This window comes from Vanessa tameamea, chromosome 19 (assembly GCF_037043105.1).
Source record: "Vanessa tameamea isolate UH-Manoa-2023 chromosome 19, ilVanTame1 primary haplotype, whole genome shotgun sequence".
Classification (NCBI taxonomy): domain Eukaryota; kingdom Metazoa; phylum Arthropoda; class Insecta; order Lepidoptera; family Nymphalidae; genus Vanessa; species Vanessa tameamea.
The window spans coordinates 3,237,090-3,248,625 of record NC_087327.1 but is presented as its reverse complement, the minus strand read 5'-3'; the positions used below and the strand labels follow the sequence as shown (position 1 = coordinate 3,248,625).

Genomic DNA, 11,536 nt, shown 5'->3' with positions numbered 1-11,536 from the left:
GGTGGTTCGAGTGGAACTTGGAATTTTGACGAGATAACTGAAGGTGAAATTCAGCAACCGAGATTAATCCTGTTTAAATTAATTGAAAATTCCTCGGCACATTCCTCGTGAAAAATGCGGTAGAAGATGCAGATCCCTTGTTTTCGCGAAACCATAATTAACTTCAAAAAATTTTTAAGACCTCGACCAATGATATCGCCTCAATTCAATTCAATGATTAAGTTGTTTATTTGTCTTTATTGTCCTCTTGCGTTTGAAAAAGGCTATAATTTAAAATTAATATAAAGTAGTATTTGAGTTGCTGTGATATTGAAAATGTCTTTATGAAGGCCTTTTGATAACATTCCCGGTGGCATGACGACGTTACCACTTTGATTGTCAATACCTATCTCTAAACTTAATCGCGATGCTGCTGATCTCATAGAGTATGGCAGGTACTCTTGAAGGAACGTATTGGGACACGATGCTTTTGTCTAAAGTCAATGAAAGAGAGTATTCGTACATTTGCAGACCTAAATATAACTTGATGTTTATCTCATTGCAATGGAACAAATAGAAAAAAAGTGTTAACATCCCTTCTCTACTGAGGACAGGTTTGAATTGCATTTTAATGATATAATGCTGCGGGCAATTTTGTCATGATTACACCGCGAGAATGTGTTTTTTACTTAGCTTAAAATTTATCTGAAACAATATTTTAACAATATTTTTAATAAGTAAAGTACATCAAGTCAAGGAAGGAAGTCGTGAAGGCTCGAGACCAGTTATTTCTTAGCTTCCTACTTATTCCTACACTTATTTCTTTACCATTGATATCCTCTGTAATACTTTCATAGCTACTTAAAATATTAGACCAACCTTCTTATATTATTAACTTACACAACATCTATTTTATCATATAATATAAGGAATAGTGAGTCAGTCAATGTTGGCAAACAGCTCAAGGGAAATAACCTCTCACAATGGTTGACGCCTAGACCAATACGACCAATTTACGCTCTATCAATATTCTATGGTCAGGTGACTCATTTGCCCTTCTTAAAAAGAAAAAGTAATTAGATGCAGCGTAATTTGTTGGTGAAGTAGCCACGGCCTATGGCCTTGGGGAATAAGAGGCCACGTGCCTCCAAAGTTTAGGTAGCAGAAGCATGGAGAAAAACTATTTGATAGAGATTTAGATTCATGTCTAAAAGAGATTTTCCGTTTAAGAGAATTTTAAAAATAGGCACTGACTGACTCAAACTGCAACAGTTCAGGATTATTTTTTAATTAATAATTTGATAAGTATACAAACTGCTTAGATTAAACTAAATGAAAATGAGGAGACTGTCCATCCATACACAAAAAGGAAAAAAAAAGTAAAAAATAGTAATAATTTTCCAGTATACAAATTTATACTTAAGAATACGCTTCTACGATGTTATGAAGAACGAACCAAACTATGAGATAACAAAAATTATAATTTTTTTAAACTGATATATTTAACAAAATATAGTGGTTACATACTAATACCTACTTTCAAATCAAAATATACTTTATTCATGTAGGCTTTTACAAGCACTTTAGAATCGTCATTTTACAAACTATATTATATAAGTGAAGCTACCACAGGTGCGGAATATAGATTCTACCGAGAAGAACCGGCAAGAAACTCAGTAGTTACTCTTTTTCAACATTTAAAATACAAAATTATGTTAGCCAAATACAATTATATGATATATTCTGCATAATACTATGAATTAACCAAAATATTCTAAACGAGCGGTATCAATATCAGTTAGTTGTCTAACTTTTATAACCGCATATGCTGCGGAGCTGAGTCTTCCTGTCAGGGACGATAAATGAGGACTCCACTGAAGTTTGGTATCCAATGCTATTCCTAAAAACACCGTAGTGTCGGCTACATCAAGACATTATAATTTTGCTTTCTATCTTTTGGTAAGGCATATTCTACACATTTTTGTTTTTGCGCATCAAAACTAAATTATTTACTGTAAACCAATCGTGTATCTATAATAATACACTGTTCACATCGTCATAGTCAGTTTTTTCCCTTTAATATGGATAGTCAATTCTGTCAAATTGATATAAGAAAGTATGTACTCAGAAATAAAAATTAATCGTCAGTTAATTCAACTCTTAATTATTACCAATTATTACCTTTAATAATATGTTTACGTTATTTCAAAAGTACAATGAGTATCAGTTTCACTTCTCATTTACTCAAAGAGTAAACAAAAACTCAAAGAGAACATCTGTCACTAAGTCACTGTCCGTGAGGCGTGAGCCTGAGCTAAAATAAATAACATAAGATTGACCTACTTCTAAAATAGTTTATCTATAATAAATAAATTAATATTTTATGTAAAAATATAAAATAATATAACTTTATTTTAATTTCGTTTTTAAAACAAAAAAATAATTTAAAAAAACAAGCTACGTTCCACTCTCAAAATTCTTGTTTAAATGCTTTAATGATCTAAAATAATACAATATATATATATATACATTAATTCTATGAGTTTTTTATGTAATATTTATTTTAGATATAATTATTAAAAAATATATTTATATTAAATACGATAAATGTTTTGACATTTACTACTTATTTATCTGTTCAAACGTCAAACAGAGTACAAAAGTAAATTGATCTAACTTGTTTGTTTTGTAGCAATGAGATTTAGTAAAAACATTAGAAATAAATATTGTATATACTAAAGGTGAAAAACTATTTATATAATTCATATAATTGTGTTGTATTATGAAGTAATAGTGACATCATGCGACGAGGTCATAATGGTATAGGCGGATGGCGCAACGAAAATCCGAGGCATTATAGACCTCGGAACGGCGGCAATCCGCATTTTAGATCCTCGAGAAGTTATGGCTTACTGGATCCACCAAGGTACCATATTATGAATTACATTCTTTACATTATTTATGATTGGTAGCTCCTTAAATGCTACACATAGTAAACTGCTTACCTTCAATTTAAAAAAAAAATATGAAGTACCTTCTAAGGTTTATTTTGTCACAAACAAAATACAAACGAAATCTTTACATGGTTCATTGTTACTTAAATAAAGTTTAAACATGAAAGTTATTGAAAATATTTCAGATTCCCGCCACCGAGCTCAAGGTCAATGCGACCACAATTCCTTTCTCGCTCAGAAAAATCTGATAGAAGTTCCTCTGAACACACAGAATGGCACAGATCCCGACGCAGTAGTGGATATCATAGATCACATCAACATGGTGAGAGACAGATTCTACCAATGCTACAACAAGGAAGACATAATAATGATAATAAAAAAAGTACATATAAAGAAACTACATCCTTTTATAAAGATATACGGGTTGATAATTTTCATATAAATAGTATGGGAGATGTGGATCATCGTCAAATTCACCAAATGAGAGATTCTTTTGTTCAACCATTATCAACTCCCTGGCCAACGGAAAGTAATTTGCAGCAAGCCAATATTAAAAATCAAGTTACAGAATCCGGTGAAAATACAAAGCTTTCTGCAGAATACACAGGCCATCGTCCTCCTGCATCTGACCACTACGGCAGCAACCCTACTCATTTTTTTTCAGCTATTGATAATTCCCACACCTTTAGTAGGTCAGTTGTTGATACAGTTGATTTAATTAGAAAGAGGTTGCTGAATCGTAATGAGCAACCACATTCATCTGAAAATTTTGACAATAATGAAAACAGTGGTAATGTTGAGATCAATCAAAGACAAGGAGAAAAATCAAATACTTTAATAAGCAACCAACAAGACCCACCAATTAAAAAAAAATATCAAAGGCAGAAGACCAGTGATAAATCAAACTGTGCAAAAATTAAAAATAAAATTGTTCATCAACTATTTAAGATGGACAAAGGAAAAATTCATAAACTTATGGACAATCCTAATTCCTCAACAAAATTTGAATATGCCATCAGCAGTCTCATAACCGAGTCTCAGAATAGTTTCAACAGGCACATGAGATCTGCTGCAGAAAAATCCCTCTGTAGTTCAAGTGCCGAATTTATGCAAAATGATAATAATACAATATATGAAGACACATTTATGAAACAAATGCAGTGTATTCTAGATCCTCAAGATACTGTACTACTTGAAGATATTAAGCCTCTTGTTTTGGCTGAGCTAAGTAAAGTGCTAGAGATAGCTGAATATGGACAAAACTATGATGTTGTTGAAGATGATAATACTTATACTCAACAAAATGAACAGCATTTCTTTAACAAATATCCTAATAATGAAGTTTCTTATGAGGACTTTGCTCAGGAAGACATTGACAACTGTAATGACAATAATTACAAAGCTTATGGAGATAATAAAGTTCAATATACAGAATCTAAACCACTTTTTGAGAGACGCCCAAGAAGGAAAAGTTACAATGTAAATGAGGAAATGTGTACAACCTCAGATAATTATTTTTATAATCAATCTGTATCTGATAAATCAACTGATGAGGAAAACAGGCCTGATGCAATGCAACAACTTTTTGATACAAGCACTGAACATATTTCTGAAGAAGATGATCCATTTGCTGAATTAGATAAACAATATCATGTTGCTGTGGATCCTGATTTTATAGAACAAGATGATATGTCAAATCCTACAAATGTCAGAAACTCATACAATGCAAATTTAATCACAATTAAAACAGAAATTGAATCTAAAACACCAGAGAAAAATTTAGATTCCTTAACAGAAGGTGTAAGCAATCAATTGCAAGATATGTTTAACTTCACACAAACATTAAATAAAACTTGTGAGTCTCAAGAGTTAAGAGCAAGTGACAATTTTCAATCTAAACAAGAAAATTCCAATAATAATATTTGTGTGCATGAAAAAAACATACATCTAGTTAGCTGTGCTAATGAAAGTAATTATGAAAAACATAAACACGAATCAAAAGAAATGACTAAAGAAAATGAAAACATCGACCATCCTACCCCTGTTTTAAAATCTGCAATGTCCTCTAATTCCCGCAAAAGGTCAATAGACCAGAGACCATCGCACCGTAAAGAAAAACGAAAGAAAGTTGAATCATGTCAATCGGAATCAAATAAGCAAATTTTGAACAAAAATATTATAATAAATGTTAATGATTGTGCTTCAAAGACGTCAGATAATTGTGAAACTCCAAAGTCAATATTTAATTTATTTTTTTCTAAAGAAGAAAATAAAACTACAATGAAAGAAAACAAAAAAGTCGGGCCAAATGATAAAAACTACACAGAAAAACATGTTAAAAGAAAAGAAACACCAAAAAAAAATGAAAAAGATGTCAAAGTCCGAAAGGACTCAACATCAAGTCAAGTAATAAGCCCAAATGAAAACAACTTGAGTAATAACAGTCAGGCTCTAAATAAAGCAGAGGCAAAAGCCACACTAAAGACCATAGATATGTTTACTGAGCAGCCACGTAAAGTTAATGTTCATCACGCTCATAGAAATACTGCTCATACTCCAGTTGTGCCTAAACTTAACATTGAAAATGGTGCTAAAACAAAGGGACCAATTTCCCGCCAACTAATTAAGAGGCATGTTGCTGTACAAGTAATTAAGAAGCTACATGCAAAAGAAACTCAAACAGATATCAAAAAGTTTGCTGTTAAAGCAATACAAACCGATTTCATACTTCCTGAGAGATCCGGAATTAAAGCAACTGATGCATTTGAAAGAATGAAAGAAATTGATTTAGAGATACAAGTTTTGTTACAAGAAAAATTTAAACTATATAATTCAATTGAAACCAAGGATTCTAGTACAAAGTCCTTGCAAACATTGGGCATGACAGTATTAAACGTAGACCACTTTGATGGTGAAGAAATTTGTACAACAGATGAAGTTTTAACTGAAGATTCAATAGTTGAAGACTTTACAAATATACCTGTTGAAGAACTTGAACAAATAGCACTGGATACTGTGGAAGAAGATCAAATTGATACTCCAAAAGTTGAAAAAAGAAATAGACGCCGTAAAACATCTTACCAAGATTCTATCCAGTCGGAGAGTCCAACAACAGTTGGTAAAAGAAGAAATAAAAAGGCTAAATCACCGAACATATCTCTGATAGAACAAATTATTACAGATGAAAGGCCCCTGGAAGACATCATATCTTTAGAAGATCTAGAAGTTCCGCAAACAGCAAGAAGTAAGACACATAAAACAAGGCAAACAGCCAAGTCCAAAAAGTTTGGAAGGCCTAAAAACGTAAAGTCTAACTTACCTAGAATTGAAATGAAAGAATGTTCCGTAGTTTTAGTACGGGCTGATGTCAGTCAGTACCTTAAACCACCACAACATCCAGAACCTGAAATTTCATACGAGATTATCACTGAAGATTTATTTAATGAGATGGATCAAAGGGAAATAGTTCACCTTGAAGGTAATATTGTTGAAGAATCAGTTGTAAATCATATACAGATTGATATGTTAGATGTATCTGAAGACATAGTTGTTGGTGATAATTGTGAAGTAAAATGTATGGATGATAAAGAAATAGTTGAAAATGTATCAGTGCCAATCTGTGAAGAAATCATATTAGATAATAGTCAGTCATCAATGGAGGATGTCACAACACCTGCCATGTGTCAAGGAGGGGAATGCAAAATGTATGATTATTCAGCTGATGAGAATCTACGTCGTGACTCTGTTATCGTAACGGGCAACGGCGATGCTGTTCTTGCAATTGAGGTAGGTCTTATAATAGTTAAATATTAAGTCTTAGGGTCATATCACACGAAGAGATAAAAAAACTCAATAAACCTCAATAGTCTAAGTGTGTTAGTAATTCAATTACAATTTATTATAACATGTAAAATATATTTGAAATAAATCGATGTACAAGTAACTCTGTCGGTCTGTTACGCTTTGACCCTTCGAAAGTATAATTATAGTCAATCATCATCATCATCCTCCTGCCCTTGTCCCAATTTACTTGGGGTCGGCGCAGCATGTCTTCTTCTTCCATACATAATGTCGGTTAATAAGAACAATTTAATATTTTTTGCAGTGTGTTGAAAACAATTTCCTAGCTGCAAGTCTGGATGGTAATGTTTACTATTTCAACCATGAGGGACAACTTATAACGACTTTGCGAGGCTCGAACCTTGCAGTGACGTGTCTGACCATTGTTAAGGAGAAATATGGAACCACCGTATATACAGGTTCCTTGGATTCCAGAATACGTTACTACGACCTTGAGGTACAATCAGCATTTACTTTTCTTAAAATTTATTATATTGTATTAAAATCTATTATTAATATATTAAAAAAATGGCATTCTATCAAATATTATATAGTGTAGTCGATGTTAAAAGTTGTGAAATCAGAAGTCTTCTTATACAAAATACGGGAAGGTTTAAAAGTCCGCACGCTAGAAGAGTAGAGAGGAAGTAGGAATACTTCCTTGGTACCGTCAAACTTCAACTGGTTAAATTAGCCATCCAATTAAACGCTTAGCCACTTTACTAAACGGTGCTGTTCAACCAGCGGCCTCAATGACAGTCAGCCAAATCATCTTCCGTTCATTGAATATGGACTTACATGTAAATAAAAATATTTATGGCTCAGATTTATACATTTTATTGCGTAAAATTGTCACAAACTCGACTCTGTTAACTCTGACTCATATGATCGATCTTACCCCTAGTGTTTTAAGAAATCGAAGGCACGAAGGGGGTGCAGCAACCCTGAACCCTCACCGGTTTTATATACCCTGAACCCTCACCGGTTTTATATACCCTGAACCCTCCCCGGTTTTATATAATCAAGACTGAAACAAAACATAAAAGACAAAAGAAATCTACAAAAGTTTGTTCTTTCGAAAGAAAACATTGGTTTCGAAAAAAAAAATTCTCTGTTTACATAAATAAGATTTAGCCCTAAGCGACTTTTACTTGTTACCAAGTTTAAAAAAAGTAAAGAACTTTCGACAATATTTGAAAAATTCTTCATTAAAATAACACTCAAATCTCAGTAATTTTCATATATGTCCTCCTTAACTAAAAGGTATTTCCTTTTTTTTTCAGACTGGTCTAGAAAAGGGGCCCGAGTGCAATGTCTTAAGCCCAATTCAAACAATAGATCGGGCGTGGGACACAGTGTTTGTTGGTACAAGAACTGGTTTTGTGCTGCAGTTTGAGTGCAAAGTAAGCATAATTTCTTGAAAGCTATATATTTATCAGTACCGTATCATTTGTACAGTTTTAAGCTAATCAGCCAAATCCATCCATAGTAATTTAATTACCAATAATAAACCTTATACCAGAAGAAGCAGCACATTTCTGAGGTTTTAAATTGTGATTATGGATGTCGCAAAAGTGATTATCAAGATCATACAACTGTACTACACTTTAGATCTGTGTTTCTACATGAAATATTGTTTAATGAACCTATTTGGTTACATTTACACAATTTAGACAAATATGGCAAATAACCAAATTGGTGTTTTTGTGTACTGGTTTTTTTTAGTTACAAATCGCAAATCTAGTGAAATAAGGCAAATATTTGGCTCAGGCTCACTTTATAGTACAGTAGCTATTCAGTGGCATAACTAGCCATGTCGACCCTCAACCCCAATGCTAAATATAAAATGTCCCTCTTCGCAATAAATACCTTGGATCAGATCACATTGGTTACATTGGCAAATCTATGCCACTACCGCTTTTGTGTTCATTGTTTTGCGAATAAGCTAAAATTTTGAGAGCAGAGAGAGATTTATGCATTATGCTTTAAAATTTAAGATATTTGTAACCTAAATTTCCACGATTCGTTTATTATATTGGCGAAAAATTTATTTAGTGGTAGGGCTTTGTGCAAGCCTCTCTGGTACCTAGACCGGGCTTGCACAAAGTACTTAGTATTGTTGTATTCAAGTAGTAATTGTGAGTGAGCCAGTTTAACTATAGGTACAAGGGACATTACATATTAGTTATCAAGGAGGGCACATTGGCAATGTAAGGATTGGTTAATTTTTTTTGTGGTGCCACTGTCTATGTTCAATGGTGACCACACACCATCGAGTGGTCCATATGCCCAACAACATATATCATAAAAACAAATTAAAAAAAAGCATTTAAATAAGGAACAACTGTTATATTGGTAATTTTAATTTCAGAACAATATGCTTATACCAGTGAGCTCGGTAAAGTTCTCAGACCAATCCATATTGGCCTTACGAGCGATGAAGGAAGGTCCGCGTAAGGTTCTTTTGGTAGCGGCAAGATCTGAAAATGTAACAATAAAGGATGCACAAACTGGCCTGCTGCTGAGAACGCTGGATGGTCCCAAAATGACCGTCTACAGCTTGCTTTACGAGGATGGGAAAGTTTATTGTGGGACCAGTAGTCATCAGATACATGTTTTTGATTATACGGTAAGTTTTTAATCATTGTTATTTATTATAAGTGTTGCTGTCATAGAATACTCTGTAGATGTGAATCATCGAAATTGATGGTATTGAAATAATAAATACCCTGTAGTTAAAATAATTTATATGGCAATATACTAATGATATGACAGCATAGGAAGATAGATGTATAGATGTTTCACATCATAATAAGGTTCTGGACTGTATATATATCATAGTTTTGTAATCGTTAGTAAATTATGTACTTGAACTAGGGACATAATATTTAAGAATCGTAGTTGGTTTAGAGGGGTTTATACATATAGGAGTTCCTTCTAGGAGTAGCTTTTCAAGAACCTCATAATTGTAATGCAACGTGGGTAGAGCAAATTATAAATAAATTTAAAGATATATATTTAATACACAATATTTAATTATACAAAGTAACAAATCCATTTATTAGTTATTATTAAAATAAAATTAGATGTCAAAACTGAGTTTCTTGCATACAAATGCCTATTTAAGAAAAAATCTACATTAACAAAATTATTTATTATATTTTTGAGATTATTTAATCATTTCATCAATAGAGTGGCGGCCATGTCGGTACTCACGAAGGCGGAAAGGGTGCTGTGTGCTTACGAGCCACTGGCGGCCTCCTGTTCGCGGGCTGCTACGACGGCTGCGTGTACGTGTACCGCGAAGGGGAAGGACAACCCTTCGCTCAGATACGAGGACCCAGCTTAATGCTTCTGTCACTCGCTGTAGTTGGCAGTAAAGTAAGTCTCAAATCATAATTTAATGTAATTGAAAATAATTATTTTTCATAATTCAAGTGACTTCATCCTAATTGTTTGGCGGTGGGGGTTTTTTTACATTGTAAGAAAACCCTTACGGAAGCCAACTCCTTGATTTACTGTAATTTATTGTAGTGATTGGTTGAGAACTTGAAGAGTATCTTTTATTTCCTAAGATACGTCTATCTATGTAATAAAATATGTCTATCTTAAAGGTCTATATTTCACAAGACTATGTATATATGGACGATTATCACTTCAGTATACAATATTATACATTATTTATATGTATAATAAAAAATTAAGAAACAAACTTAAATGTTAATTTTAATACCTTTTTTTGTTACAGATAATTGCCGGCTACAAAGACAGAAGTTTGTACATATGGAAAATACCACTTTGTATATTACAAGAAATGATACTTTAATTTTCTACCAATTTGTGTAGATAACGCACCATTTTGTTTTGTAGTTACATATATTCATAATTTTTTTAGCTATAACAGTGTATATACTTAAAATAAAAGAGTTTAAATGGGTTATTAATTTTATTTGTTTTTATCATTATTTGAAGCCAAAATCAGAATATATTCTCATATAAAATATATTCTTTAGATAATAGGAATAATGGACGCAATTTCGCCCCCCGTGAGCATTCTCTGTTTAGCACAATTAGCACATGTTATCGTGGGTGTGTATGTGCAAACATAAGTACATCCAATGGGACTACTGTGGAAAAAGAAGAGACACAGACCCAACAGCGGTGTGCTTCCTGAGTCGTGGAAGTGTAAAAACAGCCACTTTACAGCCACTGGACTGCTACTAAGAATTACTCGACTCATTTATATTGCCCCCCCACCCAGGTTTGAACTCTGAACCTCGTGATCTACGGCCTAACATAGTAGCCCCAAAATTAACGAGACCGTCAACAAAAGACTATATTCAAAATTATATACTAAACAAAAATATCCAAACCGTGGATTACAGATTATTTTTATTCTAAAGCGCATGTAACAACAAGATCATAATATTTCCTTGATTTTATTTTATTAATTTTTAATACGTCGTATAATATATTATTTTTTATATAAAATAGGCATACGGAAGAGCAAATGGTAAGTGACCATCACCGCACATAGGTATAACAAATATAAATCATCTTTTACATCGCCAATGCGCCACCTATCTTGGGAACTAAGATTTCCCTTGCCAGTACTTTGCCTCTCTTCAAATAGGAATACATAAAATACTTGTTTTGTGTTGCTGTATAGCGGTAAAATATGTGATAAATAGGTGTTAACTACTCAGACGGGTTAGCATAATGTTCAACAAACCAACTTAATTTAAGACTTAAGTATTAGAATA

The 11,536-nt window shown here is 32.9% G+C and overlaps 2 protein-coding genes across 2 annotated transcripts in view; both read left to right on the top strand.

Moving 5' to 3' along the window:
• The window catches only part of LOC113403934 (bifunctional glutamate/proline--tRNA ligase), a 114,636-nt gene that overhangs the window by 56,880 nt on the left and 46,220 nt on the right, over window positions 1-11,536 (top strand). The gene's annotated exons all lie outside the window — the stretch shown is intronic.
• LOC113403926 (uncharacterized) lies at window positions 2,628-10,717 on the top strand. Its single transcript, XM_026644591.2, has 7 exons — window positions 2,628-2,905; window positions 3,119-6,719; window positions 7,039-7,230; window positions 8,057-8,176; window positions 9,145-9,402; window positions 9,966-10,154; window positions 10,522-10,717. The coding sequence occupies exons 1-7, from the start codon at window positions 2,781-2,783 to the stop codon at window positions 10,597-10,599; spliced, it is 4,563 nt and encodes a 1,520-aa protein (XP_026500376.2). The 5' UTR covers window positions 2,628-2,780; the 3' UTR covers window positions 10,600-10,717.

What these genes read in the sequence shown, in the direction of transcription:
- LOC113403926 (XM_026644591.2), top strand. Translation starts at nt 2,781, where the DNA reads ATGCGACGAGGTCATAATGGTATAGGCGGATGGCGCAACGAAAATCCG. An exon ending in TACGTTACTACGACCTTGAG is followed by an intron (nt 7,231 to 8,056) that starts GTACAATCAGCA and finishes TTTTTTTTTCAG; the next exon opens with ACTGGTCTAGAAAAGGGGCC. An exon ending in TCGCTGTAGTTGGCAGTAAA is followed by an intron (nt 10,155 to 10,521) that starts GTAAGTCTCAAA and finishes TTTTTGTTACAG; the next exon opens with ATAATTGCCGGCTACAAAGA.